This window comes from Cnephaeus nilssonii (assembly GCF_951640355.1).
Source record: "Cnephaeus nilssonii genome assembly, chromosome: 9".
Lineage (NCBI taxonomy): Eukaryota > Metazoa > Chordata > Mammalia > Chiroptera > Vespertilionidae > Cnephaeus > Cnephaeus nilssonii.
The window spans coordinates 12,594,653-12,609,825 of record NC_137080.1 but is presented as its reverse complement, the minus strand read 5'-3'; the positions used below and the strand labels follow the sequence as shown (position 1 = coordinate 12,609,825).

General features: G+C 44.5%; 1 protein-coding gene across 5 annotated transcripts in view; it reads left to right on the top strand.

The window, feature by feature from the left end:
- Positions 1–1,580: 1,580 nt before the first annotated feature.
- The window catches only part of FAM184A (family with sequence similarity 184 member A), an 83,153-nt gene continuing 69,560 nt past the window's right edge, over positions 1,581–15,173 (top strand). For all 5 annotated transcript variants that reach the window (XR_013814023.1, XM_079781255.1, XM_079781253.1 and 2 more), the window contains exon 1: positions 1,581–2,235. Coding sequence is in view for 4 of the 5 variants with exons in the window: in XM_079781255.1 (XP_079637381.1) it covers positions 2,080–2,235 (156 nt within the window). In the remaining variant the exon portion in view is untranslated. The remainder of the gene's footprint in view (positions 2,236–15,173) is intronic.

The window sequence follows — 15,173 nt, the reverse complement described above, 5'->3', positions numbered from 1 at the left end:
TCACAAACACTTTGTTACAAAAGGGGCGGTTTGAATTTGTAAATAATCTCAGATCTATGTGATGTTTATTTGCATGCTAAAGAGAAACCACATATTACAACATGGGGAATTCAGTTCTGCAAAACTGCATGGGGAACGTATATTGTAAAAATAGTCACAATTCTACGTTTTTGAAGTTTGTGTTAAGATTGCCCCCAAATGACCTATTTACTTCAACCTGGGTACACGTTAAAAGAAAAAAAAAAAGTCTCTTGACTTTTAGGAGTAAGAGATGTTAGGAGAAAATCCCTAGGAAATAAACACAGTCAGGAAGATGAAAATGCACAAGTAATGACACATTTGGGTCCAGCCCTAAACCCTAAGGAGCTGACATGTTGTTCCATCTTGTTTCCCCCCTTTACTGGATTTCATAAACCCAGGCTCCATGAGACTGAGAGAAAGCGACTCTACACCACAGGAGGGACTGGTGAGGTGTGCTCTCTTGTGGACAAAAGGAGCCACATGCTAACCTGACAAGCTCAGGGGAGGCCTGTGTGGCAGTCTTGCAAACTCAGAGACCTAAAATAACCACAAAAGATGGTCTGAAAATTAAATATTTAACTACAAACAGGTTACAGTGGGCAGTCATGTCCTAGGCCGATATTTTCCCTGACAACGATCAACTTAGATCTTTCCTGAGCCCATTTGCCTTTTTGCCTCTAAGATAACATATCTGTGAGGTGTCTGGGTAACTTGTAACTTCCCTTTTTTCTGGAGCCCCTGGGGCACAACCAGATGTGGTGGGCGCCAGGACAGATACCACAAATTCATTCATTATCATGTTCATTGTTCCTGTACCCACCTAAGTATGTGTCCATCATTTTACTTTTTATCCACTCCCAGGGATTTCTCACCGCTTTGCTTTATCCCACTTCCTTAATCCATCACCAGTGAATTTCATGTAACCCCCCTATGTCCTTCCTTTGATTGCAATGTATAAATACAAAGGTAACCTGCCATTCTTCGGAGCATTATCTCAATTCATTGAGGTTCTGCTTCCCGGCATATGTTGACAGTTTGGCTCAAATAAACTCACAAAAATTCTTTACAGGTTTCAATGTTGTTGTTTTTTGTTAACACTCTCCACGCCTAGACACTTGGCTTTGGGTGAGGAGCAGCGCTTCGCTAGCAGGTTGGCCTTGGACATTGTGAACAATCCTGTTTTGTGTGCCTTTGAAAGTAAGGGGCAGGGCAGGGATGATCCAATTCCCTGCCCGCTCAGCGCCCGGGTCTGGGGCCGAGGCCAGCGCAAGCGGGAGCTGGGGGCCCCTCGCCCGGGAGGATGCACGTGGACAGGCTCCGTCCACCGGCGCGCGTTCTGCCCACAAAGGTGCCCACGACCCCATCCATCTCCTCCGGCAGAATGTTCCATCCGGACCCGCGCGCGGGGCTGACCGCGCGTCTCGGGCGCAGGGGTCCCTGCCTGGGCGCACCCGGCGCGGGGTCCCAGCGCGCCCTTCGCGAGGCGCCCCTCGGCCCCCGGGTGCGGAGCGGTCGGTGGCGGCGCGGGGCGGGGCCTGGCTGCGGGGAAATGACGTCGCCGTCCCCCGCGCTCGGGCCGGGAGCCGCGCGCCCTGGTAACGGCGGCCCCTCGACTCCCGCGTCCCCTTCCATGCCCCGCCTCCCCCGCAGCAGCCCGCCCCGCCGCCTCCTCCCTCCGCAGCGCCCGCGGCCGCCTCGCTGGGCCCCCGGTGCCGGGGGGAGCCGGACCTTCGGGGCCCCGCCGCCCCCGCCGGGCGCGAGCTTAAGAGCGGGCGAGTGCTGGCCGGGGCCCGGGCTGTCGCCGCCGATCCCGGGCGTCTGTCCCGCGCCGGGGTCGCCCGCGGCCTCCGATCGGCGGGGCGCCCCGTCCCCGGTCGGGGGTGACCCAGGGGGCGCCGGCAGGAGGGCGCCGGCCGGAGGGCGCGGGGTGTCGGGTCCCAAGGCGGCCGCTCCGGCTCCTGCCTCCCCGACGCCGTTGCCCCGCGGGCCGCCTCCCGGGCGCGGGGGCAGGTGGCCGGGGCGCGGGGACGGGTGCCCCCGCCGGGGTCCGCGGGGAAGATGGCGACCCCGGGCATGAGCTGGCAGCAGCACTATTACGGCGGCTCGGCGGCCGGGGCGGCCAAATTCGTGCCCTCGCAGCAGGCGGGGCACAGCCTGGACTACAGCCCGGACCTGCACCTCAAAATGAGCAAGAAAATCGCCCAGCTCACCAAGGTAAGGGGGCGCGGGGGGCGCGGCGGGACCCTGTGCGGGCCGCGCGGGGCGCACCTGCCGGCTGGGAGGCTGCGCGCCCTGCGCCCGGGGCGAGTGGGTGGGGGCTGTTTTGGGGGACGCAACACCCGGAGACTTGCCTCCAGGAGCCGATCAAACTTGGGTAGCATGCTGGCGACATCAATTGGCAGGAGGCAGCTCAGAGGCACGGCCGGGTTTGTGGGACTTGCACCCCGCGCCCTTTACGGATTAGCCGGCCCAGAACAATTCAGGATCTACTTCCTTTATTCCACAGTCATCCATCCCATTAGTTTTGCTCGCATGCCTGTGCCAAGCGAGGCATTACACGACACCGAATGAGGTGCAGCGCCCTGGTTCCCCTACATGACCCGGAATCTTGGGAATTAATCAGTATCTCCTGTTAGTTACCCAGTTAGAGGGAGAACAAACCTTGCAAGCAACGGAGGAGGGTAACACAGACCTTGCTGGTCGTTTTGGGGATGCAGTGAGTCATTCCTTAGCCTGACAAAGTGTCAGACCAGCTTTATTAGATGAATCCTGTCTGTATTTAGTTAACTGTCCCAGTCTATCCGAAGATAATTATCCAGAGGCAAACAGCCGGCACGTTTGGCCACCTGTAGTTTTGGATGGTACTTGGCTGGGGAGCGTTACAGGCTTCGGAAACGCTGATCAGGAGAAAGAGTTGGTATCTGTGAAGCAAGAGCAACTTGGATAATCTTGCCCTGTTTCAGGTCTCAGGAGCAGTCTCCCAGTACCCAGTTGGTGGTTTCTGAAGATGAGTTGAAGTGGTAGATCTTAACGCGCTTAAGTTGATTCAACTGACCACTTGTTAGGAGTGTTGGTATGCTGAAGGAAGGGGCATTGTGGGGCTTTATCACTAGGGAACCTCTACAGCCGGGCTCTTTTCACTCCAAAATTCTCATATAATTCCATTACTGGTTGGCACCTTTGAGAGAGAAAAGTAAGACAAGAGTTGGAAGAGAGGACAAGGACATGGGCGTGGAAAGGGGATGAGGAGGATAAAAAGATTTTGGTGAAGACATGTGACTGAGGGTAGGACGAAGGACCAATGGATGAGGGATCAAATGGGAGAGACAGGCAGGGTGCACGCACTCAACCATGCCAAGCAAGGCAACGTTGGGTGAAGTGTTGCTTTTTGTTTTATGTCAGCGCTGTCTTGGAGGCTGAGTATGTGTCCAGTTCTTACTGTTTGCTCTTGTGACACGGGTCCCCGAATTCAGAGAAAGAAAGGCCCAAGAAGGAACGATGCTATCCCACCCCAACATGTGTACCTTTGGGAGCTACAAGCCAGGCTTCTTGCAATCGTGTTTGATCTTCAGAACACTGATGTCCAAAACGAAGCCCATGGATGTTTCTTTATTCCAATGTTCTCTTACGGTGTGTCCGCAACATCCTTTGTTCTTATTTTAGATCGTACCCTCCAGCGCCCTGCTCTAAGTAGTAGAAACCCTCAATACGTTGGTAGCGAAACTGTGTACCGTTCTGCAAAAGAAGTTTCTCATCTCTCCAGTAAACTACTTTTCTTTTTACGTACACTTTTTCAACTTCCTGTTCTCTTATCAGAAAAATGTAAAGTAGCACAACTGTTTAAGGTGGGAGTGTTGTTAGCAGTTGCTGTCACTTTCTCTCTTTCAAAGGAGAGAGATGTGTCTCACACACGATGAAGAACATAACTGAACGGGTACCTCAAATCTAAGGAAGCAGGAGACTACCCTTGGCAGTGCCCTCATCACGGCTTCGGTACCGCACCTAATCTTGACTGTTCCCTGGTCTCCTGATTTAGTGTTTATAGTTACCGTCTCTAACACTTGCACCACCCACTCCGCTGAGTGCCTCAGACATTGAAACTCTCACACTAGAGTTTCTCAGCCGTGGCACTGTTGACATTTTGGACTGGACAGTTCTGTGTTGGGATGGGCGGGGCTGTCCTGTGCATTGCAGGATGATTAGCAGGTGCTACCTAGTGGGGTCCAGTAACACCCACCTCCCCACCCCTTACACAGTCGTGAAGATAAACATTGTCCAGATATGGACAGATGTACCTGGAGTGAGAGTTTGAGGGATCATCCCAGATTGAGAAACACTGAGTTACACTGAAATGTCTAGGATTTCTCCCACCCCTGTCTCATGCCTTTGTTTCTAAGATAAGGCGTGAGAATGAAACGTCTGATAAATAGAGTTTTGTTGCAGCCAACCCCCTTTAGTTTCTGACGCACACCATAAGACCTGCTTCTCTAATGTACCGTTCTGGAAACTGTCAAATTTTACAATCACATACACATTGTAAATACTCTAACATTTCCAAATGCTAGCATGAGTAATACATCAACTGTTAAACCTCACTGGTATTTGCCGTATAGAATTTTCACTCATGATGAGTTTATTAATAAATTTACATTGGCGTAGGTTTGTTAATAAAACTGTGGCTGGAACTTGACAATAGCTTATACTTCAAAGTTAGACATTATAAAGGTAACCATTACATTGAAATGAGTCAGTAGAACCCAGCTCTTCAGCGTTCTAGTCAGCATGGCTTGGTAATCTGACACACTGTCTTGAGTTCAAACTCCTGCGCTACCACTTACTGTCAGTATGACCGTGGGCAGGTCACTAAAGTCTGAGCCTCAGTTCCCTAGTCTTTCAAGAGAGATGATGATGCTATAACTCTCTGAGATGCCAGGCTCTTAATTCAGGCTGGTATTAAGTAAAAGAGCTATCATATGACAACAAACAAAGTATTAGTAAAATACTGGATAATATATTTTTAGATGTTCCTCTTTATTTTTAAAAATAAACCATTATACATTTAATAGCATTATGGATATACTACCTCTTTTGAGAATTTTCTGATAAACTTTAAAAAAATATGTATACTAATTTTTCTTCTGTTTGAAAGTTTAACTTTTTCACATTTAATTCTGCTTTGTTGTGGTACAGCATTGAAAAATACAACATGCGTTTTGCAGAGCTTTGGCTGGCTGTGAAAGGAAAAGGATGAAAGTAATCTGTATTATAATTTTGCACACAGTAGGGCTCAATCTATTTTTTAACTAAAAAGCCTCCTCAGCTGCAGTTATATTGGTTGAGATCCTGTTTCCTAAGAGCCTGACACAGCAGCCACCTCGTGGAAAGGAGGACAGCGGTCCTTTGAGCACCTGTGATGTGAGAGGCACTTTGCTAAGTGTTAGAGACACAGCAGAGAGCAAGGCACAGTCTCTGCCTTTAAAGCCAGTCGACTATGTGTAGGTTGCTCATGTCAGATTTTAAGAATTTCTAACTATTAGATTCTTGAATCATGTTGTGGCAAGTTTCTGGATTTGTTAATGGCCGAACCCTCTCAGGATTGACAGAGCTGCTGGGTGGATTGAACTCTGTTTTATAGGATCGCATTTGTGCACTTCTCTATTCTCCACTGCGTTAGCTTTTCAGTGCTTTGGGTTGAAAAGCAGAACTTGTGGGATGTAATAATAAAGCAGCTTTTGCTACCCACGGTCCCTTCCAGTTTACTCTGTGAGGTCCGTTCATCCCCTTGCCCAGAGATCAACTTGACTTTTCTGGTTGTTTTAGATCACGCAAATTGTTCTTCAGTGGGTAAGTTGCACAGGTCTCAGTTTGATCGTTGAGATGTCCAGTACCAACAAATAAAAATCCCGCAGCAGCTGAGCTAAGGATCGAGCTTCTCCCCCGGGCCCACTCCCTAGCTCTGCCAGTTGCAGGAGGAAGCCAGTAATTGGGAAGGGGGCATCATGACCTTTTTCTTCTGATGGGGCTTGCTGCTCCTGCTTTGTCTTGCCAGTCCTGGTTTCTGACCCCTCCAAGCTGGACAAGGGAGAAGGGAAGCGAGGAAAGAGGAGCAGCAGACGTAGTTTCTCTAACTTCCACCTCAGTTGCTCGAGACCCCTCACCTCACGTTGCTTGGCATTGAGAACGTGTCTGCATTCTGGCTGGTTGCTTGCTCCTTCCTCAGCCTCTTGGACCTGGCAGGGACCTCCATGTTCACTTTGCTGAGGTCTGTTCAAGCTCCAGGTAACCCTCCTGGATGGATTTGGGTGACCTCACCCCAGCTTCCTCTGTCTCTTTCCCCTAAGGCCCACATTGGTCGATAGGTAGCCCCCATTCTTTGCCCAGGCAACCTCTGGAAGTGGTCCCAATTCGGCCATCTCTCATTTGCCCTCACAAGCCTCTTTATCCAGCTCCTCATCTTTAGATTTCCCGGGGATGAATCAGGTACCAGTTCAGTTATGTTCTTCATCATGTGTGAGACACACAGCAAGCTCTTCAAGTGGTCCCATCCGAAGCTTTCCCCCTAGACTTTAGGTGAAGGGTAAGCATCCACCTCCACCCCTTTTTTGGGGGACAAGAACACTTGTTCCCAGAGCACTCCCCAAGGAACACTGCTCCAAAACTCTCCTCGGTGACCTGGAAGCTTCTCTCCCTGGCTTGGGGGGGAGGAGGTAGCACGCCTCAGCACCTCTCTCTGTAGACTGCCTTTGGAAGTTTTGAGACTGTTTTGGCACCTGCTTTGGAACATCGATTGTCTTGGGTTCTCAATAGAAACTTCCCTTTTAATATCCTGTTGGGTTCACTGTTCACCCAGCGCCTCTTAGTTGATTGCACTTTCGATATAGTTCAGTCCACTTATCACTTGCAGACATAATTAGCATACGGTAGAGTGCTGTAAGGCTCCAAAGAGCAGCAAGTGGCTGCTCTGTGTTCCTTATGCCTAGCATTACGTCTTCTGCTCATTTCTCTAATTGGACTGTAAATTCCTCAGCTTTAGAGACTGTAGCATATTCTATGTGACTTTAGTATGAATACTTTGCACATAGTATAAAATCTTAGTAAATACTTATTGAAGATGATGATGTACTTAATGTGATGATGATGATGCTATTTCAAGTAATTTTGTTATACAGTAGAGAAAGTCAGTAGTAGTCTGAGGAATTGTGTCTGCTTGTCTTCTGGGTTAATGCTAGGTCATTTCAGCCAAGTTAAATTAGTCTTAAATATTTAAATGTTTATTGGCTTCCTCTTAAACTGCTTTCATAATATACTTATATTTTTGATACAAAAATAAAAATATAAGCACTCTGTTTAAATATAAATATCATTTGTCATTTCAGAGATAGGTAGTTGATATACCAGATTCTTAACAAATAAAGTCTTAGGATCAGTCATTTAATACTAACTCTGCTTTTACTATATCAATAACTAGAATGTGTTTAGATAATACCAAAACCAGTGATATTTTCAAACATTAAGTACATGTGACTGTTCACTTGTTGGCTTGTTTGAATTACCTAGGTACTACCTATAATATATTCAGTTTTGGTTATGATGTGTTGTTTAGCTTAGAACATGCTAAATGCGACATCTTTTTTCTTTGTTGTATTGTAGCTTTGCTATGTTATTATGCAGTAGCTTGAATGTAATCTTTTAAAAAATATATTTTTATTGATTTCAGAGATAAAGAAAGGAGAAAGACATCAATAATGAGAGAGAGTCATTGATCTGCTGCCTCCTGCATGGTCCCTACTGGGGATCAAGTACATCCCGGGCATGTTCTCTGACCTGGAATTGAACCATAACCTCATGGTTAACCACTGAGCCACACCAGCCATCCCTAAACGAATGTGTTTACACGTAAACCATGCTGTTTATAAATTACACGGAGTCCTTTATCCCTTTCAGGCCATTGTGCCCATCTTGGTACAAGTATGGGAGATTAGGCCAAACCTATGCTAATCCTGTGGCATATGCTGACATTTTCTTTCTGAATAAATTCTGTTACTTTTTTATTTGCAGTGCCTCTCTTTCTTATAAAATGAATTACAAAGTTTGACTATTTACATATTCTAGACATTGGCTTTCTGGTCAGAAAGATTTCATTTATTCTGCTGAATGTGCGTCTGCATGTTCATAGGGCTTTGCATTTTTCATCCTATTTCTCCTTCAGCACAATCTTACCAGAATCTCATTTCTTTCAAAAAACATTTCATAACCCAAACACTGAATAGTATTTCATTCTTATTCTTAGATTGTTTGCTTAGTGAAACTATATAAACAGAGTATGTGTAATTTTGAGGGGAAGTTGTATGTTTGTGTGTGTATGGGTGTGTGCTGAATATAGTGCTCTACTCAGAGTAACAAAAGAGGATATACTTAAATAAGACTAAAATAGAGCATATGGGTCCATATCGTTGGTAAGCTTTTGTCAAATACCTAGTCCATAAAAGATACTATACTAGGCACCATTTGTTAACAATATTAATTTACTGTTCCATTTTTAAACTATAAGTTTTTCTTCTTTTTTCCCCCAATAGATGAGAAAATGTGACGAGAATAAAGCAGGTGAACATTTTAATAAAACGATTAATTTTACATGGCATATATAAAATGTTCAGCTGTGAGCAACTTTTTCTGTCTGGCTTGTTTTGGGTAGAATTTATATATCTGGTTTTCTTAGATAAAGAAACTAGGCTAGTGCCTTCCAAATTCTTCTTTAATTTGGGGTTTTAAGAATAATTTAAAGAATAATGGACACCTCGATAACATCATTGTCTAGGGGGAAGGGAAATTCCAGTCTTCTGAATCCCAGGAGTTCATGGGTCTCTATTAAGTTTAGATCTCTCACGGGCAGAGAGCCACATGCCCAGAGTCATGTGTCCCAGTGTGGCAGCCGGGCTGACCACGTGGGTCAGAGGTGTGGTTTGCGGATTAGATACAGTATGGTTTGAATTTCAGCTTCCCTCCTCACCAGTGTGTGACCTTCAGTGTTTTAACCTCTCAGAGCCTCAGTTTCCTCATCTGTAAATTGGAAATAACAAAGCCTATCTCATAGAATTATTGTAAAGATTAAATGAGATGATTTGTGTAGGAGAAGTCAATAAATGTCCATTTCTACTCCCTCTTCCCTTTGGTTCAGACTCTGCTGACATAGTCTTACAATTATGTTTTGTATGTCTTATCCCTTTTGATGCAGATGTGTGCTACAGTATTAGGGACCACAGCTATTAAAAGTAAATTTGAGCAGCAAATAAAATACAGTTGATTCTCATTATTTGAGATAGTCATGTAGTATCCAGTTATTCCAGGGGAAGTACAGTGTTATGTTTCTGACTCCCACTGGTCATATTTTCATCAATCAATATCTAACCTTGTTTTAGGTGCGTTTCCGCTTAAAGACACCTTATTTAATACACATTTTTTATTAACAGTGAACTCACGGCCAGAGGCACTGGAACTTATGCCAGAAGGAAGCTTATCTAACATACTGTGTTAGATTTTTGAGGTTACATATAAATTTTAGCAAGTAGGTGGATTTGGAAATATGGAACTCATGAATAACGAGGATGCACTGTATCTAAAAATGGATGCAGAACTTTGCATCTGCTGTCCACCCTCCCCCCCTCCCCACCGCTCTGGTTTGTCAGCTGTTGTCATGGCCTGTGTGACTATGACTCTTATTACCACCTTAAACACTCTTATATGAGTGTGACTTTGACTCTTATTATCTCCCTAAAAGATAATAAGAGGGGTGGGTGGGACAGCGGGGGTGGGAATACTCATCTTTTGTGTGATTGCCAATCACCTAGCAGCCACCCTGCAATCATAAGCCTGGGATAAAATTGCAAACAGATTCTCTCCTTGTATGTAAAATGTAATCTTCCAAAACTGAACCCGAATCTGCCACATTGCCCTAGGTCATAAAAGGAATAAAATTTATAAATTATTCCATGGAGTGGAGTGAAACATGCAAAAATATAATGTTGACGTTTTAATTTTCTTACAGTTTTATTTTTTTATGTTTATCATTTGCTTAAAATATGTTTGCAGTTACTCCCTTCCGAGCACAAACTGTCAGTGTAGGAGTTGGTTTTGGTAAAAGCCTTTGTCTAAGTATCTGAAGAAAACTAAACATCTCATACTCTCTGAAGCTCGAGCTCATTTGGTTGGAAGTTTCTGCAATTTACCCAGCATAAAGACAACTTTAAAGAACTGCTAGTTTGAATAGAATGTCTTTGGCAGATAATTACTCTTACTGTTTTCTGTCCTGACACTTATTGCTGTGTAACAAATTACCCCTAAGTTTAGCAGCTTCAAACAACCAACAGGATTTCACACTGTGTCTGAAGTTGAGGAATCCACTTAGCTGGGTGGTTCTGGCCCAGGGCTTCTCATGAGGTGCAGTCAAGCTGAAGACTTGGCTGGGCTGGAGGTTCCACTTGGGAGTTCACGCATGTGATTGTTAGGAGGAGACTTAAGTTCTTCTCTACACGGGCCTCTCCATGGCAAGTGATCCAAGGAGTGGGAGGGAGAGAGACCAAGATGGAAGTGTTAGTTTTTTCCTAACAATCTCAGAGTGTCATAGCATCACCCTTGCTGTGTTCTGTTGGTGACACAGACCACCCGTAGTATAATGGAGGAGGTGACTGCACAAAAACTTGAACATCAGGAGACAGAGATCACTGGGGGCCATTTTAAAGGCTGGTCACACCAAGAGAGCTGCAGAATTGATGGGAGAGATAGAAAGAGTTCAGAGAATTTGAGGTGATCATGTATAGTCCAGTAGAAAGATTTAGCAAACATTTGCATATGTGCCTTAAGCTAAAAGGAGAGATTCATACTAGAAATGAAAATTTCAAAGCTGTTAGCATATAGGTGGGGATTAAAATCATGAGTGGTGGAGGCCTTAGGCAGAGTAGAAAACATTTAGAGTAATTGCTGGGGGAAGGAGGAGAAAATAGCTGGCCTGAGACAAGCGAAAAGATCAGTGAGACATGTTGTTGTCCCAAGAAAAAATTAGATGTGGCACTTGGTATCAGTTTGAATGCTTTGCAGTTTTCTGTGAAGTCCTATGCAGTCCCAGGGGGAGGACCATTGTTTACCAAACGTAGGGAAGCAGGCAGGTTATTAAAGGATTAGTACAGAGTCTGAGTTTTGCCTGGGAGGTAGAGCTGAAGAACTGGAGTTTAAGAGCGTTCAAGAGCTTGGATAGAGAGTATTTTGGTTAATTTACCATTAGTTATGTGCTGCTGGGAAGGAAATGAGGCTAGGATGGAGCCAACAGATAGGAAAATTTAGGAGTTGACAGGACCATTGGTGTGTACGTAGATAACACCCCGAGGTTGAGGGATAATGGGGGCTATCTTAAGACTTCTTAGATGGAGTAAGTTATAAGAACATCCAAGGTACAGTCTTGAGAATGTTTATTAGGGAGCGGAGGTTATTAGAGTGAGGAATCCGAAAGAACTGACAGTCTGGTCTTTCAGATTCCTCAAGCATTTTGAAATTTCCAAAGGCAATAGCAGGGTTGGGATAGGAGGGAAGTTTGTGAGTCTCAGGCCTGAATCTGCACCGCATGTGGGCAGCGACTGGACTATTACTGTGATGAGGCAGGTCCAGTGACATAACTAAATAATAGGATGAGTCATTTTTCACTATGGGGGAATCGTGTGTGAATTCCATAGTCTGTTATGTCCAAAATGGCAAGTCCAGAGTGTATCTTGGAAGCTTTAAGCAAGCCCACATCTCTGTCCCTGGACCCCAGCTCCCAATGCAGGCCTCTGCACCATCCGGCTTATCCACAGGCGCTGTGTGCTGCCCTTTCCTGGACACTCAGGTGTTCATGCTTGCGCTATAGAACTCTCATTCCACGCTGAACAAATGTCTCTGCAGCCACATCTCTTCATAAAAAACTCTTATCTCCTTACTTTAATTGAAAACCTGGCTCTCTTCCCAAGATACTGTTTTTCTGCTGCCTTCGCGCCACTGTGTTCACCCATCTCATTAAGCGGAGGTCCTGGAGGTGGCATCTTCTTCCTTCTAGCTCTCATTGCAGCTGGTAACCGCGGCTCCTAGCCTCACATAAATATAGATCTCGAGGTTTACGCCATTTGCTCTTCTACCTGGACCTGTCCTTGTTGCTTCCCACACTCAGCAGAGAGTCACTGTCCGTGGGTAGGTAGTCCATCTACATCCTAGCCGCACAGTTCTTTTTTTAAAAAAAATATATTTTTATTGATTTCAGAGAGAGAAGGAAGAGAGAGAGAGAGAGAGATAGAAACATTGATGATGAGAGGGAATCATTGACCGGCTACCTCCTGCACGCCCCCCACTGGGGATGGAGCTAGCAACCTGGACATGTAGCCTTGACCAGAATCGAACCCAGGACCCTTCAGTCCACAGGCTGACGCTCTATCTGTTCCAAACCAGGTGGGACTAGCCTCACAGTTCTTGACCTCTTCAAGCTACTCAAGCACTTTTCCTCTCAGTCTTAAATCCCAGAATAACCATAGAGAAGGTGTTCTGTAGTTGTTGACTAAGTGAATGAACTTCTTAACCTTTCGTCTTTGTCTTCCTCTTTCACATTTTGCCCCTCTCCAGGCAGGCCCTTTGGTTGGTTGTCCGTTCATTTTTCTCCCTATTCATCAGCCCCTCCGTTCTTCACTGAGTTTTTTAATCCATCTTAGACTGCTCGGGCTCTTATTCCAGCCACTGTCTTGCCAGTGCCTATAGCTCCCTTGCCCCGTAATTTTCCACTACACCTTCCAGAACCAGCCAGAGGATATATTGACAGATGTACAGCTTGCTCAGCCTCAACAAGTGTCAGTAAAAGAGCAGCATCCCCAGGCAGCTCTTTTATTGACACATGGAGGGCACAGGCAGGCAGGTGGAAGTAGAGGTGACACGAGGAAAGAGCTCTAGGAGGGAGCTTTGAATTGTAACCGAGAGGACAACACCTGATTTTAAGTGAACATTTTCTGAAAAGTCTAAACTTTTGCAGAAGTGGCTAAACACTTAGAAACACCAGGATTAAAATTTTCTCTGCCGAGTAGTTACAAAGACTCAAAGAAAAACAGTTCTATCAGGAAAATGAAGACCTTGATTTTTTTATACTATGAATTGTGAGTGACCAGTTTATACCTATTAAATAGAGTAACAAGTTATAAAATAGGCTATATTTATAAAAGTGCAATTGTTTGAAGAGTGTATATTAAGATTATACATCAGGAGAAAATAAACAAATGGGACTACATCAAAATAAAAAGCTTCTGCAAAGCAAAAGAAACCATCAACAAAACAACAAGAAAGCCCACTGCATGGGAGAACATATTTGCCAAAGTTATCTCCGATAAGGGTTTAATCTCCAAAATTTATAGGGAACTCATACAACTTAACAAAAGGAAGATAAACAATCCAATCAAAAATGGGCAAAGGACCTAAAGAGACACTTTTCGAAAGAGGACCTACAGAAGGCCAAGAGACATATGAAAACATGCTCAAAGTCACTAATCATCCGAGAGATGCAAATCAAAACAACAATGAAGTACCACCTCACACCTGTCAGAATGGCTATCATCAAACAAATGACAAGTGCTGGAGAGGATGCGGAGAAAAAGGAACCCTCTTGTGCTGCTGGTGGGAATGCAGACTGGTGAAGCCACTGTGGAAAACAGAATGGCGTTTCCTCAAAAAATTAAAAATGGGACTTCCATTTGACCCAGTGATCCCACTTCTAGGAATAATATCCCAAGAAACTAGAAACACCAATCAGAAAGGATATATGCACCCCTATGTTCATAGCCGCACAATTTACAATAGATAAGATTTGGAAACAGCCTAATTGCCCATCAGCAGATGAGTAGATTAGAAAACTGTGGTACATCTACACAATGGAATACTATGCTGCTGTAAAAAAGAAAGAATTCTTACCATTTGCAACAGCATGGATGGACCTGGAGAGCATTATGCTAAGCGAAATAAGCCAGTCAGAGAAAGATAAATATCACATGATCTCACTCATTTGTGGAATATAATGAACAACATAAACTGATGAACAAAAATAAAGCCAGAGTCATAGAAGCATCGAACAGATTGTCCAACCTATAAGGGAAGGCAGGGGTGAGGAGGTAAGAGATCAACCAGAGGACTTGTATGCATGCATATAAGCATAACTAATGGACACAGATGGGGGTGGGGCTGGGGGCATGTGCTGGGGGCTGGGGGCAGCTGGGGAGAGATCAATGGGGGGACAAAGGAGTCTTATGTAATACTTTAAACATTAAAGAATTTTTTTAAAAAGGTTATATATCAAACAAGAATTGCCTTTTTGTTGAAAACATTAAAATGTGCTTTTCTGGTAAAATAATACTTGTGGATGACAGTATATGTATAAAATTCAGTATAGCCAACTCTCAATAATAAAGCATTTATAATGATAATCATGTGAAGTATTGATAGGTACTGGTATAGTGCTTTGTTTATGATAAGTGCTGAATAATTCTCATGCCTGACAGAGTGTTTACTTATCATGGTTAGAATTGGGTGCACAGTATCTTGCTTCAAATAATGTCTTTACTCATGACCTAATTCAAACATAGATTGGAATGAAAGGATGAAAAAACTGAAATAATTGCAATAAGTAAAGAGGATATTAGAAAGATGCTTTTAAAGCTGGAGACCAAATCCCAGGAAATGGTTTTGTTGGATATGATGGATTCTAACGTTGAACTATCAGAATAAATGGGAAAATTAACTGTGGGCATTTATCATTGCCAAAAAAAAAAAAATTGTTTGGGAATGAGAGTTTCAGTAAAGGGAAAGAAAAATGTGCAATATGGTCAGTAGACTGAATGGATGGTCATGTTAGCCAACATACATATTCCAGTTATCTATTACTTCCCTGGTTTTCTATTGCCTTTTACCACCCCACCCCTACCTCCGCCCCCCCCCCCCAAAAAAAAAAAAAACTTGTATAAAATAAGAACCATTTTATTCTCACAAATCCTGTGGTCAGGAATTTAATGATGACACTATGGGGATTGGTTTGTCTGCTTCACAATAACTGGATTCTCAGATGGGAAGACTAGAATGGCTGGGTGTGACTTGATCAGCTG